The 22,784-nt window shown below is 39.5% G+C and overlaps 2 protein-coding genes across 9 annotated transcripts in view; both read left to right on the top strand.

Annotated features, from left to right (window-relative positions):
* tead1b (TEA domain family member 1b) overlaps positions 1-18,570 on the top strand; it is a 51,561-nt gene extending 32,991 nt beyond the window's left edge. Inside the window, exons 5-15 of one of the 8 annotated variants that reach the window (XM_005467008.4) lie at positions 2,695-2,757; positions 2,848-2,910; positions 5,961-5,972; positions 6,848-6,979; positions 7,269-7,315; positions 7,419-7,480; positions 7,937-8,061; positions 9,346-9,519; positions 12,029-12,169; positions 12,270-12,422; positions 15,285-18,570. In XM_005467008.4, coding sequence (XP_005467065.1) covers positions 2,695-2,757; positions 2,848-2,910; positions 5,961-5,972; positions 6,848-6,979; positions 7,269-7,315; positions 7,419-7,480; positions 7,937-8,061; positions 9,346-9,519; positions 12,029-12,169; positions 12,270-12,422; positions 15,285-15,398 — 1,086 coding nt within the window. In that variant the 3' untranslated portion in view covers positions 15,399-18,570. The remainder of the gene's footprint in view (positions 1-2,694; positions 2,758-2,847; positions 2,911-5,960; positions 5,973-6,847; positions 6,980-7,268; positions 7,316-7,418; positions 7,481-7,936; positions 8,062-9,345; positions 9,520-12,028; positions 12,170-12,269; positions 12,423-15,284) is intronic. The other 7 variants (XM_005467009.4, XM_025906233.1, XM_005467010.4 and 4 more) reach the window with 7 other exon arrangements.
* Positions 18,571-20,693: 2,123 nt separating this feature from the next.
* On the top strand, positions 20,694-22,404 carry rassf10b (Ras association domain family member 10b). The gene has a single exon (XM_003442372.4). The coding sequence runs from the start codon at positions 20,927-20,929 to the stop codon at positions 22,250-22,252; it is 1,326 nt and encodes a 441-aa protein (XP_003442420.1). The 5' UTR covers positions 20,694-20,926; the 3' UTR covers positions 22,253-22,404.
* Positions 22,405-22,784: the final 380 nt, after the last annotated feature.

Below are 22,784 nucleotides of genomic sequence, written 5' to 3'. Positions count from 1 at the left end.
AACAAAGTAAGACAGAGAATAAGGCTATGCTAACTGTCAATAAGAGACTGACAAAGATCCCTGTCACTGCTGTGTTGCAAGAAGAGATGAACGCAGATTATCACATTTTCACACTATGCATTTAAACGTAGGCAAATATATATATAATGTATAGGGTTTTAGAGGAAAAGAGCTAATTATATCAACTTAAAATCTTTTGGATATTCTTTTCCTTTAAATGCAGTGTGTAATTTTTCCAGAACAACAAAGCTACACACTAAAAAATTAGGAGCAAACTATCATTTGATTAGAATTGCCACAGTAGCTTAACAGAGAACAGTTTCTTCCTTATCACTGTCATGGAGTGTCATGTACTTGAGTAGAAAACTTGATTAAGATTTGCCCCCCACCCCCAAAAAAAATCCAAAAAATTGACCAAAAAAAGATGAACGTAGTAAATGACATCTATAATAGAGGGCTTAAACATAAAGTCAATGCAGGTATTGTGGTATGAGGAAATATCTGCAACATGAAAACATGAAACATGAAAGCCTTCATGGAGAGTTTTTAACATATGAGACATCTGATTTATTTATCTATTTTATTTTTTTGAAAGCTCTGTATTCACTGAATTTCACACTAGCAACATGTTTCAAAACAGTTGGGGTAGTGGCATATTTATAAAAAAACCTATACTCTTTTTCCACAGAGCCACGCTGTTGTAATGCAGTTGAAATGTGGTTTGCCATTATCTTGCTGAAATACAGAGGGACCTGCATTTATTATTCAGCATTCGTATATGTGCAAGTTACCAATGCCATGCCCATTAAATACCCTCATACAGTACCATCAAAGATGCTGGCTTTTATAATGTGGGCTTCTTTAGTCCAGAAGGTCCGACGTCCATAATTCTCTTCAGTAATCGTATTTCAGTGTGAAAGGTTCCTTCAGGTTTGTGTTTGTGGATCTTTTTTTTTTTTTTTTAAGCTTTGTCCAATCTTTACTTTCTGCTGTCCTAACTTATTTGAAACATGTTGCTGACTTTTGATATCAAAATGATATGTTTATTCAATATTGTTATTACCCGACAACTTTTCTTCACTGCTTATGGATTGTGGAAACAGGTATTATCTGAGCTGCCACAGGAGGAGAGGCAGGGGTACACCCTGGAGGAGTTGCCAGTTTATCATAGAGACAGACAACCACACACTTTCAGATCCATAAAGTCAATTCAAAATCACCAATTAACTCACCATGCATGGCTCTGGACTGTGGGAGCAAGCTGGAATAATCAGCAGAAACCCACACAGGCACATGCAAACTCAAAATCACAACAAAAAAATGCCCAAACTGAACCGTTTTTATGCGATTGCCCGCTAACTATTTCACCACTGTGCTTCTTCTTATTTGGTTATTGGGTTAACACATTTGCTTGGCAATTGAAAGTTTAGTAGTTCTGTCAAATTCCCTTTGAGGTTCCATCAGAGCATCTGTTGTAAAAACTCTGCCCAGTCAAATAAGCAGACTTAGCTACTGTGGTGAGCACTTGTGCTAAAAGTAACTTAGTAGTAGTACTAGTGGTCTTATTTCTACCAATCTCTACCTGATATTGAATAGTTTTAGTGGTGCTTTAGTGACTCTACGAAGCCCCTGATCTTCCCTCTAAACAGGAACTTCCCTGCATGACTACCGACTTGAATGACAGTGATAAACAAGCCAGTGTTTACAGTGACATTCGATCACTGTGTGTGAATTGATCAGTCTGGACCAGAAAGGTGTGGTTTGTCTCCCGTGTCTCATCTTCTTGGCACAGAATTGGACAAAAAGAGGGTTGTTTACGCCGAGCAATACCAATAAACACGTATGATGTTACTTTAAATATCATGTACAGCATGAAAGTCATTGATTTAGTTATTAACATGGTACCAACAGCAACATTGATCATTTTTCTCACCAGCTCCAGCTTGTTTTTTTGCAACTAAATTGAATATCTATGGACTTGAAAGCACAAACAGAGCTAATTGATGTGAATTTAATTCTTTCATCAAAGAAACTAAAACCCCTGAATTTTTAGCTCTTTTGCTTCAGAAATCATAAAAAATGAGGGATGACTGTGATCAACTGATTGACTAACTGTTACAGCTCCAACTCAAGTGAAAGATTGTGAATAATGTAAAGACTTATCAGCTAACCAAACACTTTCCTGTTAAATCACTCCCTTGTTGGGGTACTCACCTTGGGTTTCATTTGCATGAAAAGTGCCAGAGGAGAATGTAAATCTACCTCTCAAACCTGTCATCAGCTCACATTAGGTCTCTTTCAGACGGCTACTGATGAATGTTTCATTTGAGAGTATAAAATCATTTTGAACTGTATAGACATCGTAGATAAACTTGGCTGGTGAAATGCCTTACGCAGCTCCCACAAGGATACTAGACTAGCCGATTTTCATTCAGTACACAGCAGATCACATCTGTGTGCTCTTAATGTGTGCTAAAGGGGCCTGCATCCTCCTTAATCAGTTCACTTAAGTGACGACGACACACAGCATAACGCTTTATTGGCTGTTAGCTTGGTGTGTGGTTTGGAGATGCTTCTGTTATGCACCTTATCTCCTTGAAGTGTTTTTAAACAAAGACATGTGTGATCCACTTTGTACTTTTTTGGGTTTTCCTGTTTTTTATTTTCCTTTTTCTCTTTTTTTTTTTAATGGAGGTGTCTAGTCACATACAGGTCTTAGCAAGAAAGAAAGTTCGAGAAATCCAAGCTGCCATTAAGGTACGTCTGGCTTTGCCCAGTTGCAGGGGGCTTTTCATTGCCATGGTTACAGGCTCTTCCTTTGTTTTCCTCCCCTCCCCTACTCCGCAGGTGTCTAGTCACATTCAGGTTCTTGCCAGAAGGAAATCTCGTGAGTTTCAGTCCAAGCTAAAGGTATGCGCTTTTCTGCTTTTGGGCTTGTTTGGTTGCTGTGCGTCTTAACTTCCTGTTTCCTGTAGAGACAGAGTGAATGCTTGATCCTCTGATTCCCCCATAACCCAAATCCTCTGCTTTTCTGTTCAGCCTTTCTAATCTCACTTGCTCACTTTCTTGACCATCTCTCATTCATTCTAACCCAAACATGCTGTCACTGTCCTGTCTGCTTGGTTTCATTGACATTAATTCTTTCATCACGGGCCTTTGCTTTGAGAGCAGCTGCACAAAATAACCGTGATCTTGTATAAATATATAAAGAAATGCTTTAGTGATTTAAATTAACAAAAAATAGTCTGATGTGTGGATGTTTAATCTTTTATTAGTCATGAGCCTGACCAGAACTGGATTTTTCTAGGTAATTTTGCTGAAATTGAAAAAGTTTTAAAAAATAAATAAATGAATGAATAAATAAATAAATAAATTAAAAAACCTAAATAAAAAAACTACATTTCTTAGCCAGTACATATAAAGCATAAAATACACAAAGAAATCTTGATGAGCAAGTCTTTAAATTACTTTGGAAAAGATTTGTGCCTGTTTTATTGTACCTAATAAAACAAAGTGCTACAACCAGGGTAGAGCTTCTGTGTACATAGGCTTAGAGACCGTCCTGTCTATAGCAGGGTAAAATGTACATTCCTCGACTGACTGACGAGTGGCTGCTGGAGGCTCCCGCGATGGGAGATCTGTAGCAAAGAGGGTGGTGCACCAAAACCTGCCTTGCGATTGCTTTGATTACTAGCAGATTGTAGCTGTTGTCTCTGTAGTTTGCATTGAAGACACAGACTTGTCTCCAAACACTCGTAAGTACTTTGCAGTTTCACTGTTGTGAAACACTAGCGTCGGGCACCGACCACATACCGAAGATTCGCCTTTAAAGTAAAAAGTTGCACCTTTCTGCTGCAACCAATACATTTAAACAAGCACAACTTTTAAAATGAAGGCAAACTTTCTCCATTTCTGATCTGTATCGCACTTTTCACAGTTTCACTACAACTTGGGGAGTAGGTGGCAAGCGTTTGTAGAAAAGTCGACCATATAGCCTACAGGTGACTGCAGCAATGTCTTCTAGCAACCAAAGCAATTACAAGGAGATTTTTGGTGCAACACCACATAGCTATTTGCAGCCAGTTTGTACTAGCTGCCAGCGACTTCCATCAACCACTTGCCAGCAGGAATTGAGGAATATACACATTTTCTTAGTGACTAGTGTCTAGGGCTGTGTGACTGGAGCCTGGCTTTGAGCTAAATGCTAACATACAAACAGTGGAAATGTTCACCTTCTGGAATTTCAAACTGGGAATTCCAAACTCGAAGCCGCATGTATAGGGTAGTCGGGGTAATCATTAACATATGTACCAAATTTGATTAAATTTGAGTGATTTTGGATGTAAATGAAAATGTAAAAGTGGTGAAATGAAAAGGATTCAAAATCTGCAGCACAGTCTATAGAAAACTATATAAAATCTGTGGAAATCCATCCTGGATCAAAGTTGTAGATGGATTAATATTTTGATTCAAAGAGCCGATGTGTTACTGTGACTTTATGTAATGACAAATTCTCTAGTAGTGCAACAACACATTATAGTCAGTACTAGGTCATAATAACAATGGTCTGCCCATTTTTGTTTTTTTTGAGGGGGGGCTGGTCAGGCTCAAATTTTCCTCTATTAAAATCTAAATCAAAGTGTGTGCATGTTGGGAAGCATGCTGGCATTGGCTGTTTTGGTGAGTGGCTGGAAGCTGAAGGTGCGGGGAAATGGGTCTGCTTACATCTCTTACTAAGCAGACTTTATTTTTTAAAAAAGGGAGCATGGCAAAGGGGGCGGTAGTCCGTGTTTAAAAAATGAAGAGGAGATTACACCTCTGCTTCCTTTGACAATGTAACCCAACTTTTCCTCACCGTCAAAGACTCAGTGGTGCACATTCAGAGCAGAGAATGGCAGTGAAGCTGGCTGTTTCTGAAATCCCCCCTCTGCTTTCTTGTTCTCCCTTCAATCTGTTGATAACTCCAGGCTCTCACAATGCCATGGCTGTCAGTCGCTTTCCTTCCTCCCAGTTCAGATGTCGTCATTTCAGAGCGTTCTTGTCAGTTATTTCAGAAATAGTGAAATCTGTTAAAATCGCTGAAGAAAGCTTTTCAGAATGGCACATTAAAATGGGAGAAGAGCATTGTGAAAGAAGTAATCTTGAATAATACTGACCTGTAATTTAAGGTATTTTATGAAGTAATGCTTGTATATCAAAGGACACTCCACCCATGTGCCATTTTCTTCTTTTCTTGGGGAGCCGACTATACGTTTTGACTTTCACACTTTGCTCCACTCCCAGTATTCAACACGAATTAATGACCCCTCATTAATCTGTGTGTGTGTGTGTGTGTGTGTGTGTGTGTGTGTGTGTGTGTGTGTGTGTGTGTGTGTGTGTGCGCGTGTGTGTGCGTGTGTGTGTGTGCGTGCGCGCGTGCGCGCGTTTACACTGAGAGACAGAGTCAGACAGGCAGCTAGCCACATGAATGCCTGTTCTTTCAGGGGCACAGGCGGCTGTCTGAAGAAAAACAGACAGCTTTTGTATGAATCCCTGTCTTTTCTCATTTAAAGCAAATTAGAGTTCATTGGTGAAGAGAAATACAAGTGTACCCTTCATTCTGGGGGGCATCAAAACCTGCTGCTTCTCGTCCTGTCTATGGCATTTTAGTATAATTACAGTCATTACGTTAGTGTTCCCTTGTTTTGTCTTGAGTGATGACTACTGATCAGATTGTGAAAATTATAGAGCGCAAGACTTTCTCCACACGATTTGTAAATACAAATTTCATAATTCTTTGTGATTAAGTGTTAGTTACACATGTGTGCATGTATTTTGTAAAGAGGAGCAGACATGTACTTTTCTTGTGTTTTACCGATATTTAAAGGTGTATTGCTGATATTTTTTTACACATAGCTCTTGAATTAACTGCAGTGTTTGAATTGCAATTTTCCAATAAAACCTTGTTTGTTTGCATTTAGGTTACAAATATGGTGAGTATTTTGTTTTCTGCTTGTGACGCCGTGTCTGCTTCAGTTAGGACCTGCCTTGCCCTTCAGCTTCTAGTTTTGCATTTGCGCTCCTGCCACAGTAACACAACACCGGCTGGCAGTGTTCATTGGTGTCCGTGTGTCGTCATGCTACGAGCATACTGTAGCTTGACTCTGCTCCGTCAGCATGTACTGCCAGCATGCTTACCTGTAGCTTCTGCCACCAGTGAGTCTGCATGGGTTTGCCAGTGTGTATGGGTGCAGTCTGCTGCAGTATGAGACGTTTAGCATTATTTAACAAAAACACTTCGGCCAAAGCAGCGGAAAGTATGGAGCGCACTTCTTCAGGCTTTCACTGTATTTCACATTAAATCCTTCTAATTTAAAAACCTCTTTTCCAAAGATTAAACAAAAGGAACTGACTAGAGTTGTGAAAAAAACAACAAACAACAACAAAAAAAAACTATTAACCAAGTGGGATTTGTGTCCTTCAGTTTTAGTTGAGAAATTCTTTGTGTTTAGACGTGATGTGTTTTGACATGCACACAAATGCAGCCTTGATGGAAAGCACTTCTGAATGAGTTTTTAAAAAACTAGATTAGTCAACAGGCAAACTTTCATTTAAGTGCATACCATTGCTAGCTACGGTATATTGGAATTCAGTCAGCACATACCTTTAAAAAAATAATAAAATAAAGCCTGCATGTAGCATAGAAATGCCAGTGCTGCTTCTTTTAACCTGCTTGCTTTTCGCTGTTGTGAGAGAGGTCAGCGGTGCTTTCAGTGTGTTGTTTAGAGTCTCATTTGTGCTACCTCTGCAACATGCCCCTCCTCTCCCTTCTGTGCGAGTGCTAAGCCTTTTGTGACTGCTGTTAAAGGACCAAGCCGTGAAGGACAAAGCCCTCCAGAGCATGGCCTCCATGTCCTCGGCTCAGATCGTCTCTGCCACGGCTATTCACAACAAGCTCGGCCTGCCAGGCATCCCTCGCCCAGCCTTCCCTGGAGCAGGGGTAAGAGCCTTGCCGGCACCCGCTATTGATCCATCCTGTCCAGCTTCACCCAGGGCAGCGATAGGGCCAACCACACCAAAAACCCAGGCCAAATCACATTACACACCACAGCTTTGCACAACTGCCCCTATCAGATAAGCACATGATCAAAAGGAGTGGTAGTCAAGATAACTACATACACTGAACATGGAGCTAAGAGCCATTCTGATCTTGTCACTAACAGCTGCTCACAATTGGATGTTCTTTGTTGCTTGTTCTTTCTTGTCTATTTATACATCTAATTCTGTAGTTATGGCAGGGTATGATTTCGGCTGGTCAGCCAGGATCATCACAAGAGTAAGTTTTAAACCTTGAACCAACTTTTTCAGGAAATAAATAGATCTCTTTAAACAAAAATGAAACCGTTTTTTGCCTAATGACTTTTGGGTTTTTTTTCCAGTATTAAGCCTTTCACCCAGCAACCCTATCCCATCCAGCCAGCAGTCACGACAGCAATTTCAAGTGAGACTTTACCTAATTATAAAACATGCAACGTTCAAAGATGAACTTTGTAACTGGTTTTTCAAATGTCTTTTCAAATATCTCGACCCTAATTTCTTAATCCAATAAAAATGTAATATCTGTGGTGCGCTGTCATTATTTCTGTTTTGAAATATTTTTGCAATCTCTTTTGAATTCACCACAGAATTTTTTTTTTTGTCTATAAAAAAAAATAAAATTGAGAGATGTCTCCTTAGAGATGAATGAAATATTATAGAGCATGCATTTCCTTCCAAATCAAGCACGTCAGATTTCTGTGAATCTGCACTAAGATATTAAATTCATTTTCTTGTGTCATAAACAAACCTGATGAAACGAGGTTAATGTGAACTAGTGTTTCAGTGAACGTGCACATGCTCTGCTGGAAAAACAACCAGCAGAACAGATGAATATTTTGTTGTTCTGGTGTTTCTGCAGGTTTCGAGCCCACAGCAGCTCCAGCACCCACGGCGCCAGCATGGCAGGGCCGCTCCATCGGTACATCTAAACTCAGACTGGTGGAGTTCTCTGCCTTCCTAGAGCAGCAGAGAGACCCAGACTCTGTGAGTGAAAGCATTATACCAAAGCATGAAATTTCACTATCTCTTGGTGTTCATTCCCACCTCTTATCACCCAGTCCTCTCCTCTATGAATACACTGGGACATTTTCCCAGGCAGAGAGTCAGCTGAGAAGAGGCCAAAACAAGCTGAGAGGGGCAAAAGGCTGGCTTGATGCAAGACACGGAGACCTGCAGAAATAATGAATGAATGCATATTAATCAGTTCCTTTAAAAAAAAAAGAGAGAGAGAGAGACAAGACTCGTACGTTTTGATTTCTTTAACAATGTGTTTGTTTTTCATTTTAGTGAACAGTCTTTTGCATTGATAACATGGAAACAGCCTTTAATCTTAAATGCAACTTGAGGCTTAAAAATATTGCATTTGCGCTCGGGGCTGTGTGCTAGAGACGCCGTTCTGTGAGCTTTTACACTGAAGTGCAGCACCACGTGACAGAGTTTCAGACGGTCACAAAGAGGGCAACAAACCTTTGAAAACAAAATGTTTTTTCTGTGATTTGCTGCTCCTGTTTCATCTACTTTTGGCTCTCCATCATGGGTTTGAGCTTTAACCGGCCCTAATTTTTATTCACATTGTCAAACCAAATTCAGATATTTTCATTTAAAAGTTTAAAAAATGGACCAAATCAAATGGGGGGGAAAAAAATGAGCAAAGCACTTTTGTTTAATATTATCATTTTAACTTGGCTGAGGTAGAAACATTTTTAGATTTTTATGTGAGTAAAGGTGGTAAGATTGTCTACGAAAAATGTTTTTGTTTACAAAATACATCGTTTTGCACAGTTGCGCAATCATAATTTGAGCTTCTAGCCTGTGGCTGAAGCAGTCTGCTGTTTCCAGCTTTGTTTAATACAAATGAGGGGATCAGTTGATTTTGGGGGTTAGTGAAACATAAATGTTATTACCCAATTTGTATATCATAAAACAGGAAAGTTGCTCAAAACTATTCCGAGTGACTAATAAAAAAGCAATGTTGCAGAGGGTTGTTTCTCATCCCAGTGCGTTACCTGTCTAATCCTGGCTACCACTTGCTTATTGCAGTGATTACTTCAGGACTGTCACATCAGATCTGGCTTATTTTGCTTCAGTAAACTTTTCTGTGCTGATGGCTTTGTGAATATTGATACGTGCTCATTTTGCATGTGTTTTCATGTATGCTATTATTGAGTTCACGCTGCAAAACAAAAGAATCCGACTTTAAATAGTTTCATCTTTTTAATACAAAAACAAAGTTTCCATCTGTAATCATTTTTCATTTCACTCTTTCAGTACAACAAGCACCTGTTTGTGCACATCGGGCAGACGAATCATTCCTACAGTGACGCCCTGCTGGAGTCAGTGGACATTCGTCAGATCTACGATAAATTTCCAGAAAAGAAAGGCGGACTGAAGGAGCTGTACGCAAAAGGCCCCCAGAATTCCTTCTTCCTTATAAAATTCTGGGTGAGTGTAATTTATAAGCAATGCTGATGAGAAGATGAGTGTCTGATATAAAAAAAATGCTTTGTTGCAGCTTGATTAGGCTCTCCATACATAAGTATTAATTTCACTGTAACCTTTTGCGCATTGTGAAAAATTTGATCAAACAATCCTGTTTAGTAACAGTGCGTTCTGCTTCGTGCTTAGTGATTGGGTGTAATCAGTCTACACAGAGAAGATTGCTCTCAATGTTTGCAGAATGCACTCTGCTATATTTGGACTTGCATAGCAGGAGAGCTTTTGATCAAAGCACCCACTAATTCAGTGTAATATCTCCAAACAATGGAGTGACCTGGTTGCACTCCTAATGGCTGTTTAAACATTGCATGCATTTCCTCCCTGATGCAAAATGCTAACTAGCGGCAGCAAACAAAGTAGGACCGTATGCACTTGGACCAAGTCCCCTCAAATTCCTTTTGAAGTGACCGACAAATTTAAATTTCAAATGAAAGGCAGAATCTGCACAATAATGAATGTATAACTGCTTTGCTTAATGAAGGAGGAGAATGTTGTAGGAGGATGTCTCCCCTTTTTGTGTCCGTAATGAACAGGATGTTCAGGGCACAGAGAGGCTGCCCTCCAGGAGCAGACCCGCTCAACCTTGTAAATCAGTCTTTTAACGTAACTTCATTTAATCCTCTTTAGAATCTTTCTTCCAATATGGGCACATTAACATGCTTATTCAGATGTGGCTGGGATCTTCTCATTTTTTATGCGATGTGCACGGCTGGGCTCAGCAGCCCTGATCAGACAGATGTTTGCCGTTTCAAAAAGCTACATGACACACCGACTGTGCACATCTTACAGTATAAAATGATGTCAAAATGTTTGAATTAATATCTGAACGCCATCATAATATTTCTAGTAACAGTTAAAGAGATGTTGTTTTTATTCATACAGAGTAATACAGAGTAATACAGAGTGACGCGGTGGTGCCGTGGGTAGCACTGTTGCCTCACAGCACGAAGGTCCTGAGTTTGAATCCATTGGCCAGCTGTGTAGAGTGTTCATGTTCTCTTCGGGTAATCCGGCTTCTCCCCACAGTCCAAAGACATGCATGTTGCGTTAATTAGTTAATCTAAATTGGCTCCATGTGTGAATGGTTGCCCCAGCTCCCCCAAAGTGACCCTGAATTGGAAAAGCATAAGGAAATGGATGGATGTAAAGCTAAACCTATGGATAAAAATCATCCATATCACATATGAGATATTTATCAGCAGCTGGTAAACATATTCAATTGTCTTGTAACAAAAAAGCCAAATACTTCTCTCAGCAGTTGGTAGAGACCAAAAATGGAGCTAAAAGCACAAATGTTGGACCCCTCTTCTCATTTTCTTGTGTGTGCAGTCAGGGTAAGAGGGAAGAAGAAAAGACGAGGCACTTAACAAAATGAGACATTCTGGTTTCCGGGCAGTCGATTGAATGTGCATGTTGAGAGTACACAATGGAGAAAAACATGAAGAGCTTTCTGCTTCTCTGTAACTCCTGTAAGTGGTGTATGTAAAAAAAAAAAAAAAAAAACAACCCAAAAATTTAATTATTGAATTGTAATCCACTTTTTTACTGCTTAAGAAGAGCGGTTATAGTTTAAATCCAGATAACTTAACATATTTAAAATGTATTATTATATTTTTTTATTGTTGTTATTATTTTAATTTAATTTTCCCAGTGATACAAGTAGTTTGTATTTTATTCACCTCTGAATAGTTCTTCCATTTCTTATGTCCATGTCGTCCTGGAGTACAGCGCTCTTTATTTTGTCACTGAAGCGCTCCAAACACGTACTTTATTATCTTTACTTCTAAATGGTAACCTATTTAGAATTGGTATGCGTTTGGTATGCTCACATAAGTCCTTGAACCACATCTCTAATACAGTTAATAATTTCACAGAAATGCCAAAACTGGCTTTAAGATTACATGGAAACGTGGTCATCTTTAAAGTGGCATTTTACAATTTCCTATGCACCATCTTGGCTTTTAATTCTTTAAAAATGAAAAAGGTATTGGTAAAAAAAAATTAAATCTTATATAGGTGTGTTTTATTTTAATTTGATGGTATTTAGAGATCCAATATTTTTAAACTCCTAAACTTTCCATTTTGGTATTAAATGGCACAGTTCTTTAAGGGTTTGGATGCATTAAATATTTTAATGTTTGTTGTTTTTCCCTATTGATTTTGATTGGGGCACAAACACGGTTGCCTTCGATCAAAACTTGCGATGTAAAACACCCAAATAAATGTTGCTTCTCAGCCTTATTTTTCTCTGAGTATTTTTTTAATCTTATGAAAAAGCAGCAACCTTTTGGACTTTCTCTCAGTACAAGTATTCTTCCAAGCCTTTCATTTCAGTAGAAAACACATTTAAAACTGTTCATCTCCTTCCTTTTAAATGACTTGTACAAAAGGACATTGTAACAAAATGAAAATGTTCTCTGACGCTCAGTGTTTTCATTGTTTGTCTTTGCCTCAGGCTGACTTAAACTGCAACATTCAAGATGATACCGGATCTTTCTATGGCGTCACCAGTCAGTATGAGAGTCCAGAGAACATGACCATCACATGTTCGACAAAAGTTTGCTCCTTTGGCAAGCAGGTTGTGGAGAAAGTCGAGGTATGAACTAAAATGAGAAGCAGGATTTTTTTTACCTCCTGGGGTTTGTTTGTGTGTTTTACATTTCTTATGTGCGCTGCTTGTTCTTCTTTCCCCTCAGACTGAATATGCACGCTTTGAAAATGGACGTTTTGTCTACCGGATAAGTCGATCCCCCATGTGTGAATACATGATCAACTTCATCCATAAGCTAAAACATCTGCCGGAGAAGTATATGATGAACAGTGTGCTGGAGAACTTCACTATCTTATTGGTAATCACCTCACTGACCTGAGTGGGCGACGTCCCTCTCTGGGAGTGTTTTTCTCTTTGCTGTCAGGATGTGCTGGTGGCTCCAGCTGGCTTTAAAAAAATCTGAGTGAGGGCGGTGGGGGGGCTTCACTGGGCCTTGAGATGTGTTCCTCTGCCTGGATTCACATTCCTCTCATTCCACAGGGGATGAAACACAGTGTGAGGACCCTCATTATCTGCAGGGGAAAGGGAGGATAAGAGAGGGCAGGAAACCCTGTTATTGGCATCACATGGGGTCTTAAAGTGTCATTCACCACTGCGGAGAAAGCACCCAGGCCAGGGGGTGTGCAAGCAGCCCCCCTCCCAAAAAACCCATCTTAATAGTGTGTTAATCATTAAATAAACTCATGAGTCATGTTAGACTTAATACATGATTATTTTTAAAAGCCCAGCAGTTCTTTTAAGACATATAAGTAGCATGAGACAGGAAGAAGGATCCGAAAATATGTTTCATAGATTGATATTATAATTTTCTAAGCATATTTTCCTCTTCTGCTTCTTGCTGAATCCTAATGTTGTGTTTTCATTTTTCAGATTTTTCCACTGTGCCCAATATGAATACAAAGTAACCCTAATAGAGGGAAAATGGCAGCTGCAGCAAATTTTGTGTATTTCTCCCTAAAACATAGGGTTTGTTGGTTTCTTGTTCCATTTTGGCCTGTGCAAAACGAGGGATGGCTCAACGCTGTGCTGAGGTTTTACTGAAGCATTCCTCCTTGATGTTTCAATTCATGCTACTAGATATTAATAAATTCTACTGTTCACATTGTTTCCCCTTAAATAACATGTTTATATTCAAAGATTAGTTGATATCTGGAAATCAAGGTCCAAGAGTTTAATGTATAAAGTATGCCTGAGCATAAATGAATTCCCTTTCATAATGCAGCGTGTGTGCTGAGGCATCCAAAGTTCCCTACATTTCAACACCAGTTGTACAGTTTTCTATACAGTAAGATGGAAATGGAAAAACGTGAGACAGACATCATGAAACATTATTTGTTAGTCAATTTTCAACTCTGCTTTAATGTTACCAAAAAGTCTTTTTTAACAGAAGCTTTTTCTGATTTTTTGTTTGTTTGTTTGTTTGTTTTTTTGAGATGATAAAGACGAGGGTGCTCTAAAATGCACTGCCTCTATATTTGATTGGACCGCCTGTAGGTTTGGTGATTCGACACATTTACCTCCTTATGCAAAGCCTATGCAGTGTCACACCATTTATTTCCATGCAGAGTTGCATTAATTCTTCCAGGTCTTGTATTGATGACGGCAGAATTGGTTCTCTGCGAAAAGTCTTCTCTCAGCATGTGCACAAAGACTCTCAACGGGGTCGAGGTCTGGGCTCTGTGGCGGTCCGATCCATGTGTGAAAATCATGTCTAATGTTCCCTGAACCACTTTGTTCACAATTTAAGCCCGATGTTATTGTTATCTTGGAATGTGACCTTTCCAACTGGGAAGTGGTTTTAAACATAGCTGTGAATTCTACTGTTGATTTATATATTTCTTTAATCATCTGATCTCACCAAACATGTAAATGATCTCTGATCACGATCATTCAAGATATTTTTTTCCAGCCACATTTCCTCCTCACAGATGATTGTTCCCCACTGTTGTCCTTCCAGGTTTTAATCGTGCTTATACTAAATTTAAGAAGTAACAGGAATCTCCTTAGTGTTTTTTGCTTGATTCAGCTCAATCATTCGACCCTTCTGAAACGCAATAACATCTTTTTGATCACTTAATATCTTTTCCAGTATGATTGTTTAAGAAGTGAGAAGCTGTTCACTGCATCAGACTTAAATAATCTGCTCCCAGCTGAAACATATTAATCACTGCACTAATTATCCAGTGGATACTTTGAAGGCTTTCTTTGCATTCGTTGGCTTGACAAAACCTAAAACTTTAATCGGAGATGAAGTTGGTTCCATGCATCATATGACTTTTCAACCCAAAATGATTCCTATGAGTCACAGTGAGACATTAACAGATGATGATCCTGATAAAATGGCGATAAAAATCTATAAATCACAGTAAAATCCAGCACAGCTGCCAATGAGACAAAAAAAATGAATGCTGCTAAAATCATTAATCTTGGGATTTAGCGCAGAGAGCGGTAGAATAAACGTTTTAATTCAAGTTGATTATTTCTGTTGCTGAGTGTGCACTCTCAGTGCTGCTGTTTATTTATAAGGTGACAGCTTCACATTAGAGCTCTGAAACTTCAAACTGGATAAAATTAAACACGAAAGGTTACTTTGGAAAAAAAAACATAACTCACTTTCCCACAGCCTAACAAACAGGAGATGTGGAAATCACTTTAGTTTGTCGGCAGATTAAAGTGAAATTAACTTTATTGATTGAACAGGTATTCTTGGTGTGTGTTCTCTTCTTGAGTAGCTGCAATTCCAGCACTCTGAAAGAGACTTAGCAGCGGATTAGTCAAGGATAAAAGTATATATACATTTTCCACAGCTCCAAATGAATAGATGCACATTCCACTGACTGTGTGGTGCACGGTAGTTAACAAGTTGTATATATAAAACATATTCCCCCGTCAGAGAGTCTAAATTGCACTTAAAACCTCCTGTAAATAAAAGAGTGAAAAAAGTGGCTCTCTTGGCCAATTTTAAACTGGTACCGAACATTTAACCGTGCGCGCACACAGCTTCAGAACTCTAACAAGAAAAATGCATGCATCCGTCTTTTTGCTCAGTTTTCCGTCCACGTCTTCAAACTCGGTAACCATCCTTTGCGGCATCCATTTCTCTGTTTAATTCCCGCTGTGCAGCGCTTCTCTCCTCTAAAGTAAGTGCTTTCTCTTGCAGGTGGTGACAAACAGGGACACCCAGGAGACGTTGCTATGTATGGCGTGCGTGTTTGAAGTTTCGAACAGTGAGCACGGCGCGCAGCATCACATCTACAGACTGGTGAAGGAATGAATCCGCTTGGAGCTTCTCCTTTTCATAGACTTACCAACCTCAAAACAAAAGTGGCAGTGCCTCTACATGAAAGTCATACCTACAACGCTCTTTGGTCAAGGTATCGGGTGGAGTCGGTTGTTATAAATCTGTTTTAATATAAGTGTTTGTTATTTGACTGCAGCTGTGAATTGCGGTACAGTTGTTTTAATGTTTGAATATGGGAATTTTAAATATGTTGGTCTCTGTCGGGTATAAATGTGGCCATCCTTAAAGAGTTTCCTGGATGTGTTTGGTAAATGAAAATGTGTGTGTCGTTTTTTTCTGCTTTGTTAATGTAGACTAAGGAAAAAAAAGACAAAAGGACACGGGCCTGTTTTTGTTTTTCTATCAGCGGCCTGGTTGCGCTCTGTGTAATATGTCTGAGGCTGTTTTGTATGTCTGTACTTCATGATTTGTGAGCATACATACTGTAGATACACAGACACGAAAACACACACAGCTGTTAAACTTTCCAAAGAAACAGAACAACACTATACGTGCAGTGGCCGAAAGCAGGTGGTTACAAATGTTGCGAAATTACTACATAAGAACGCCAACAACTAAGCTTTCGGTAATATTTATCCCTGTTGAAGCACTCCCAAGTTTTAGACACCAGAATGAATGCACTGTGAAAACACTACAAACAGTTTGCCTGCATCCGCTCCGTAAATGTAGGAAGTCTCACCGCCTGCTAAGCATTTCAGCACTGCAAACAAATCTTTGACAATGGGCAGGAGATTTTTTTTGATTTTTTTTTTAAATAGGGTGAGAGTCCTGATAAAAATCACTCTAATCGGACTCGTATCTGGTCCAAAAGCACTTTGTTTCCCTTCCTGTGCTTGCCTTAGTGATGCTTGCGTTTATTCTGTTAATTCTGCGCTTTAAAAAAAGAAAGAAAAAAAGAACCTAAAAAACTGTTTAACCCATCGAGACACTACAAAATCGTAGACAGCAGTGCGTCGTTCAGCATGCTGTGGCTTTGCCCCCCTCCCAACACGAAAGACTCCTTACCCCCTCTGGGATCGCCGCGTGATAACTCCAAGCCAGAGTGTTGCTGCCTTCATGGTCACGCTATGTTCACATGTTTCTGTGGCCTACGCTGATTGCCGAGCCTTAAACACATACAAACTGTATGTGAACTCCAAAAGATGCCACTAAAACTGTGATCTCTACATTGTGTTTGCGTTGTGTAAAATAAATGAATAACAACAAAAAAAATTCACAATTCAAATCTGCCAAAGCCTAAGTGTACAGTGCCTTAGAGTATACTCTAACATTATCCTGCATTTACCCTGTTTTCTAAGTCTAAAATTAGTTTTGTGTGAGACAGGCAGAAATAACTTACAGATGTATTATTTGGTACATCTTCACATCTCAGAAATCACGGTTCTCGAAATTGGTACACTCCTACAAATACAGTTTTTGTTGTTCCTGGGTTTTTTTGTTTTTTAAAGAGGCAGTACACTTATCTTCAATTACGTTTGCAAATTTAAGCTCAGAAACAGGTTATTTTTCCTCTAACGCTGTAATATGTTCCTAAAATATCAGCCTTTCTTTTCTTTTTTTTTTTCCCTTCCTTCTCTAAGAGTGTACTATAAAAAGACTGACTGCCTTTCCTGTCGCAGAAGACCAAAAATACAGAGATACAGTCAATTATTGTTGTGTCCTGCATGGTAGCAAGGAAGTGCCTTTGGTTCAGATTTTCCAGCTTCAAAAAAAGAAAAAGATCAAACAGAAATTATAAATTTAATGTTGCCAGACCAAAAAGAAGAAGAAGAAGAAACAAAACCAAGACATAAGTGAAACAAATCACCACATTGCCTTTCAAAGGACTGTAACGACAGCAGGGGAACATGGTTACTAAGGAGAAGAAATAAATGATATTCATTTTTATTACATTGTAAATTGATTTCTCAAACCCAACTATTTCTTCGCTTGAGGTTAAAGATTTTGTCTAATATTGAACGGCCACTGACTGCATGCAGGATGTCAACAGAAAAACACTGAAGCTGTCTGCTTCGTGCACACTTGCAGGTTCAAGTGTTTTTGTTTGTTTGTTTGTTTTGAAACGAGGCTTTTTTGGAAGCATGATGGTTTCCTCTTTCCCATGGCCACGCAAGATTTTCACAATGTCACAGCTGTGATGGCGAAAAGGCAGGGACCGACACGAGCTTTTATCCATTAGAACAAAAAAGAAAAGAAAAAAAAGAATGTTTATTTAATATTAATTCTACAGTACAGACTCTAAAAATGAAACTTAAGATTGTTTTACGTGTTTAAATCTGTATACTTTCATTGTAAGGATCATAATTACTCAAAACATTTACTATTTCTTACAGAAATTATAATCATCTTAAAGTAGTTTAATCAACAAAGCTCTAAATAATTGCAGACAATGTCTTGGGGGTGGGGGTGGGGGGTGCAGATAAAGTTAAATGATTCAGTATTTTTGCCGCAGTTCTGTGAACACTGTGGACTTTATTTTTCTTTTATGTTTACTTGTGTATCTGTTCACATTTATTGATTACAGTTAGATGTTCCTGTTTTCTTATTGTACTTGTATACAGTCGTACTCGGTTTTGTGATGACATTATCTGTAATATTGCGAGCCCAGTGAGATGGTAATGATGTTACTGCTGCACTGCTGGTACATTTTTACATTTTAACACTAAAACAGCAGGACTGACGCCTTTGATGGCACGAATGTCTGGTGGACTCTTTGACCCGGAAAGTGGACGCGCCAAGTCAAGGAATCGCGGCTACAAGCATATCAGCTTTTGCTAAGAGTAGGTACTGGTACCTGGCTTTAAACTGATTCTTGACATATAGCTCATGAAATGTAAACTGTCATTTACATATTTGGGTTAAGTGTGCATATTTTTTTCAGCCCCCCCTTTGTAAAAAGGTGCTTTGTATAAAACTATATCTTGGCTTTTGTTGGTACAGATGTGTGATCTCTTTTCATATCCATCACAGTAAAGTGTTGGAGCAAAGGAGAGAAAAGAAGCTCTGCTCTGTTTGTGTTCTGCATATGGTCTTGTCTTTGCTCCGTAACATTATGATGCCTTCTTGACAATAGTAGATATTTTGTAGCTTTCTAGATACTTTGTATGTACGCAATATTGAAGTTAAATAAATCTGAAAAAGATTGCTTCCTTTTATTTTTCTCACTTGAATCTTTGCCGTGTGGATGAGTCAGTTTTAACTCCTTGACTGCAAAAGCCTCACATCAACAGTAGATGGAGCCTGTCACTTTTTTGCTTTCTTTCATTCTTTAAAAAAAAAAAAAAAATCTGGACATATCCCTCTTTCACATTTTAATTTAATATGCATCACTGTAATGACAGGACTCACCACAAGAGGGAGACACCGGTTAATAAAAGTCCTACAGATTTCTATGTTTTGGCTGAACCTTGTAAATCAGAGGTTTTCAAGCTATTTCCAGCACACCAGCTTCAGAAACCAGTTACAGTTCAGCCCCACTCCCCACAAACTGTCAACACTTTTTCCTTTTTTAAATAAAAAGGATTCAGATTTCTGCATTAGTAAAGTGTGTTTTGTTTATTTTCCCTCCAAAAATCATACTTATTCATTCATCCATATTTTCCCCTGGTTTCCTGGCTAGGATTTAGTGGTTCTGTACCCACCAGTGATGACCCCACAGTCAGAAAACCACTATTTCAGTGAACCAGCCTTTATATTATTACTAACACAAACCAAAAAGTTTTGAGTGTTGCACCTGAGATGGAGGGGCTCAAATAAGGTGCTGCTATAAATCATACACGTGGAATCTGACCAACTACTGCTGAACAGCTGAATAAAGATTACTGCTCCTTAAGAGAGGCTCAAGAAAACTAGTAGTTTAAGTGTGTAAAGTAATACACCTCTACATGGGAGCTTTACACTTTTGTACTACTTAAAAATGTCACCTGACTGATGCACATGTTTTTGTTTCCATTTAATTGGTACAATAATATCATGATGAATCAGTTCTCATGGGTTTGACTCAACTGAAATTTATCTTTATGTGAAGCTAATCTTTGCCGGTATGTGGGCTGGAACTAATTTAGGGGACTGCATGCTGGTAAGTATGTATATGACTTTGCATTGTAATGTGGAAAGTAAAATTTCCACCCACTAACACATAAACATCCTAATCCATCAAGACCAGGCATACGCTGTCACATGAGCACTAGCAAACCAGCAAAGCTAGAGGTAAATACATCTGTCAGAAATCGCCTGACAGCATAGCTGAATACTCATTTATTCTCTTTCTTTGTAAAGTCCCTGAGTTCAAGACTGAGCAAGGCTAATACTTGAAAGCCGTGAATCGGAAGAATAAGCATAACGAAGGAAAAGCTAACAGGGTCAACATTATGAATTCAAGTAAAGCAACTGAAGTGTTCCATATCTGTGCTCCCTCACTCATATCAACACAGGCAAACTGACTCTGAACATTCAGATCACTGAATGCAAAGTGTGATCCATCAGCAGCAGGTAACAGTCCGCTCATTGCTCTGAACTACAGGAAGGAGCATTTGTGTGTCTGCCTTCCTAACTTTTTCCTCTTGTTTCACTTATTTGTTTGACATGTGAGTGTTTACAGTTCACATAATTGTGATATGTGGCTCTGTCAAATGAAAGATGACTATAATTAGAAGTAAGATATTGAAAGTACTGACACTTAAGAAGTAGGAAATAAACGGAATTTAATGCTTGAAAAAAAGAAACCCTCAGAAAACCTGCAGGTAAAACTTGTTCTTTCAGGTGTTGCACAAAATACATGAATTATGCACAAGGTCATTGATTAGATGTCTTAGAATCCTCAAAGCCTGTTGAAGCCAGTTAGAGCAATTTTATTTCAGCTCCAATATTTATTTATTCAGTTTTTGTCTTTTAACTCTGTTTTCACTGGATCTACAGAAAAAGTTAACAGCAACATAACCTTAATATTGAACCAGATCTGAAATACAAAGTCATTAAAGATAAGATAAAAACATAATCCATCCTAAGATATTTTCCTGTATCTTCTGTAAACCAGGTAATAATGAGGCTATATAAAGTACTCATTCCTATATAGGTAGGTACTCGTGTCCTATTTGATGCATTATGGATACAGAAACCAGAAGAACACAGTGAGCCTCCAAGCTGCCACAGGAAATCAAAGAATTCACGGCCGGTCGTTGTTCTTAACAGCATCGAGGCTCCAGGTGGAGCTCATCCCACCAAAAAACAGTGTGTGTGTGTATGGGGGGTCATGTGATCACAGCAGTGGCAGTCAGGACTGGGAATACCGGCGCGCATAGTGTTTTCCTTAACTTATGCGCTCCATGGACACAGACAGAGACACCTCCAGTCCCGACTGCAACTTTGCAGATGCGTCTAGGACGCAGCGCGCATGCACTGGACTCTGGCATGGACACTGAGGAGCTTTTCTTTCGACGAGCGGATTTAAATTTTTAAATCTACTGTTGTTTAGAAGCGATAGAGTTTAGCAGAAATGCGAGATGGAGTCGGAAGGGAATAAGATATCAGTGTGGGTCTGCCGAGAGGAAAAGCTCGTCCTCGGCTTGTCAAAGCGCACAACTTGCGCTGATGTTATCAAAGTGCTTCTTGAAGACCAGAACTCCCAACAAGGGCTTTGCGCGGCACAGTCCTACTGCATCGTGGAGAAATGGAGGGGATGCGAGAGGATTTTGCCAAACAAAACTAGGATTTTGCGGCTTTGGGTCGCCTGGGGAGACGAGCAGATAAACGTCAAGTTCGTGCTGGTGAAGAGCGAAGCGTCTTTGGACAGCCACGGAGCCCGAAGCGCAGAGGCGCGCGTGGTGCTCAGCAAACAGAGCCCCTGTATTATGAAAGGGACCGCGCGGTGTGCCGTGAGTTCCATCTCACCTGAGAAACAGCGTCGGATAGTCAGGAAAGCTTTTAGAAAGTTGGAGAAGATCAATAAAAAGAGATCGAAGGCGGCGCGCAGAGACGCGTCCTGCGCGGAGAAGATGGAAACTTTGGTTCATTCTGTGGTTTCACAGGATCACACAATCCGACAGCAGATTCAGAGGATTACAGAGCTGGACGCAGAGATCGAAAGGTGCGAGGCGAAGGTGCACATGGACAGAATTAAAAGGCACGGGGCCAATTACGTTCAAAATACGTATTTGGTTGATGCGGCTTCCAGCCACAAAGTGGAAAACCTGCGTTCCTCTGACACTTTGGCCAAGCTTGAAAAGTATTTCCGACACCGTGAGGAAGTGGTTAGACTACAGGAGGAGTTGTGGGAGCAGGAAACCCTTATAGATGTGATCACAGGGGAGATCCAGGATGAGCTGAACCACCGCTGGATGCAGCGGAGGAAGGAGGAGCTGCAACGTAAAAACTTGGAGTCTGGGGATGACTCGCCATTCCTTCCCAGCACCGAAGTGGAAACATCACCAGAAAACGAGCAGCTTTTGGAAGAAGAGAGGATCAAAACGCAGTTAAATGCCAGTTTATACATTGGTCTGCGCTTCAACGCGGATTTAGAAGCTATTAGGAGCGATTTAGAGCTGACCGAGCAGATTTGCGGGGAGAGGGAGAGGGAGATAAGGGATTTGCTGGAGAAAGTGAACACTTTGGGCATGGAGGAGGGGACAGACACTAAGAAGAGATATAGCCAAGGGGCAGACATTAAGACGGGGATGATGAGCACTTTGCAGAGAAAAAACGGGTGGGTGGAGCAAGCAAGGGGGTTGTCAAAAACTCACAATGTGAACGACGACGATTCAGACACTGGCTTAAGTTCTCTGCACAGTCAGGACTCCGACAGCCTCCCTGTGTGGGAATCACTAGTTTAATATTTTCCTTGGAAAACTGGCTTATCTATGTTTCTAATTCTCAGGGGTCATAAGTACTCTGACGTAAACAAATTATTTTTTTTTCACTTTCAACACACACATATTGCTTTTTAAAATGCATTTTCTTAATCTTTTTTTTCTGTTAACAGGAAAGCAGCAAAAATCAATAAAAAAAACTTTGAAAAACAACACAAAACATGGTTCTATTTGATTTTCTTCTTTCTGTTTAAAAAAATAGTTTAAGGTTTTTTGGAGCCTTGAGTAGCAGTTATGTTAGAAGGTTAAAATGTGTGATAGCGGCAGATTTCTCCAACCCCTGCCATAATGTTCGCCTCAGAGTCAGCAGGGCACCAGACCGAAAAAACAGTCAAAGGTTTTAGGATGATTCTGAAGACGTTTAAAAACAGCAGTATCAGCAGCAGCTTTCACAGTGACACAGACTCTAAGAGAAAGAAAAAAAAGCCTTTTTGGTAAATCAGTCAAAAAATATCTGAAGTCAAAACAGAGGCGCAGAGCTCAAACGGGAGGTCTG

This window comes from Oreochromis niloticus, linkage group LG1 (genome assembly GCF_001858045.2).
Source record: "Oreochromis niloticus isolate F11D_XX linkage group LG1, O_niloticus_UMD_NMBU, whole genome shotgun sequence".
NCBI classification, from domain to species: Eukaryota; Metazoa; Chordata; class Actinopteri; order Cichliformes; family Cichlidae; genus Oreochromis; species Oreochromis niloticus.
This window is presented reverse-complemented; position numbering and strand designations above follow the sequence as displayed.

Excerpts from the sequence above, each read along its gene's own strand:
- rassf10b (XM_003442372.4), top strand. The coding sequence starts at position 20,927 with ATGGAGTCGGAAGGGAATAAGATATCAGTGTGGGTCTGCCGAGAGGAA.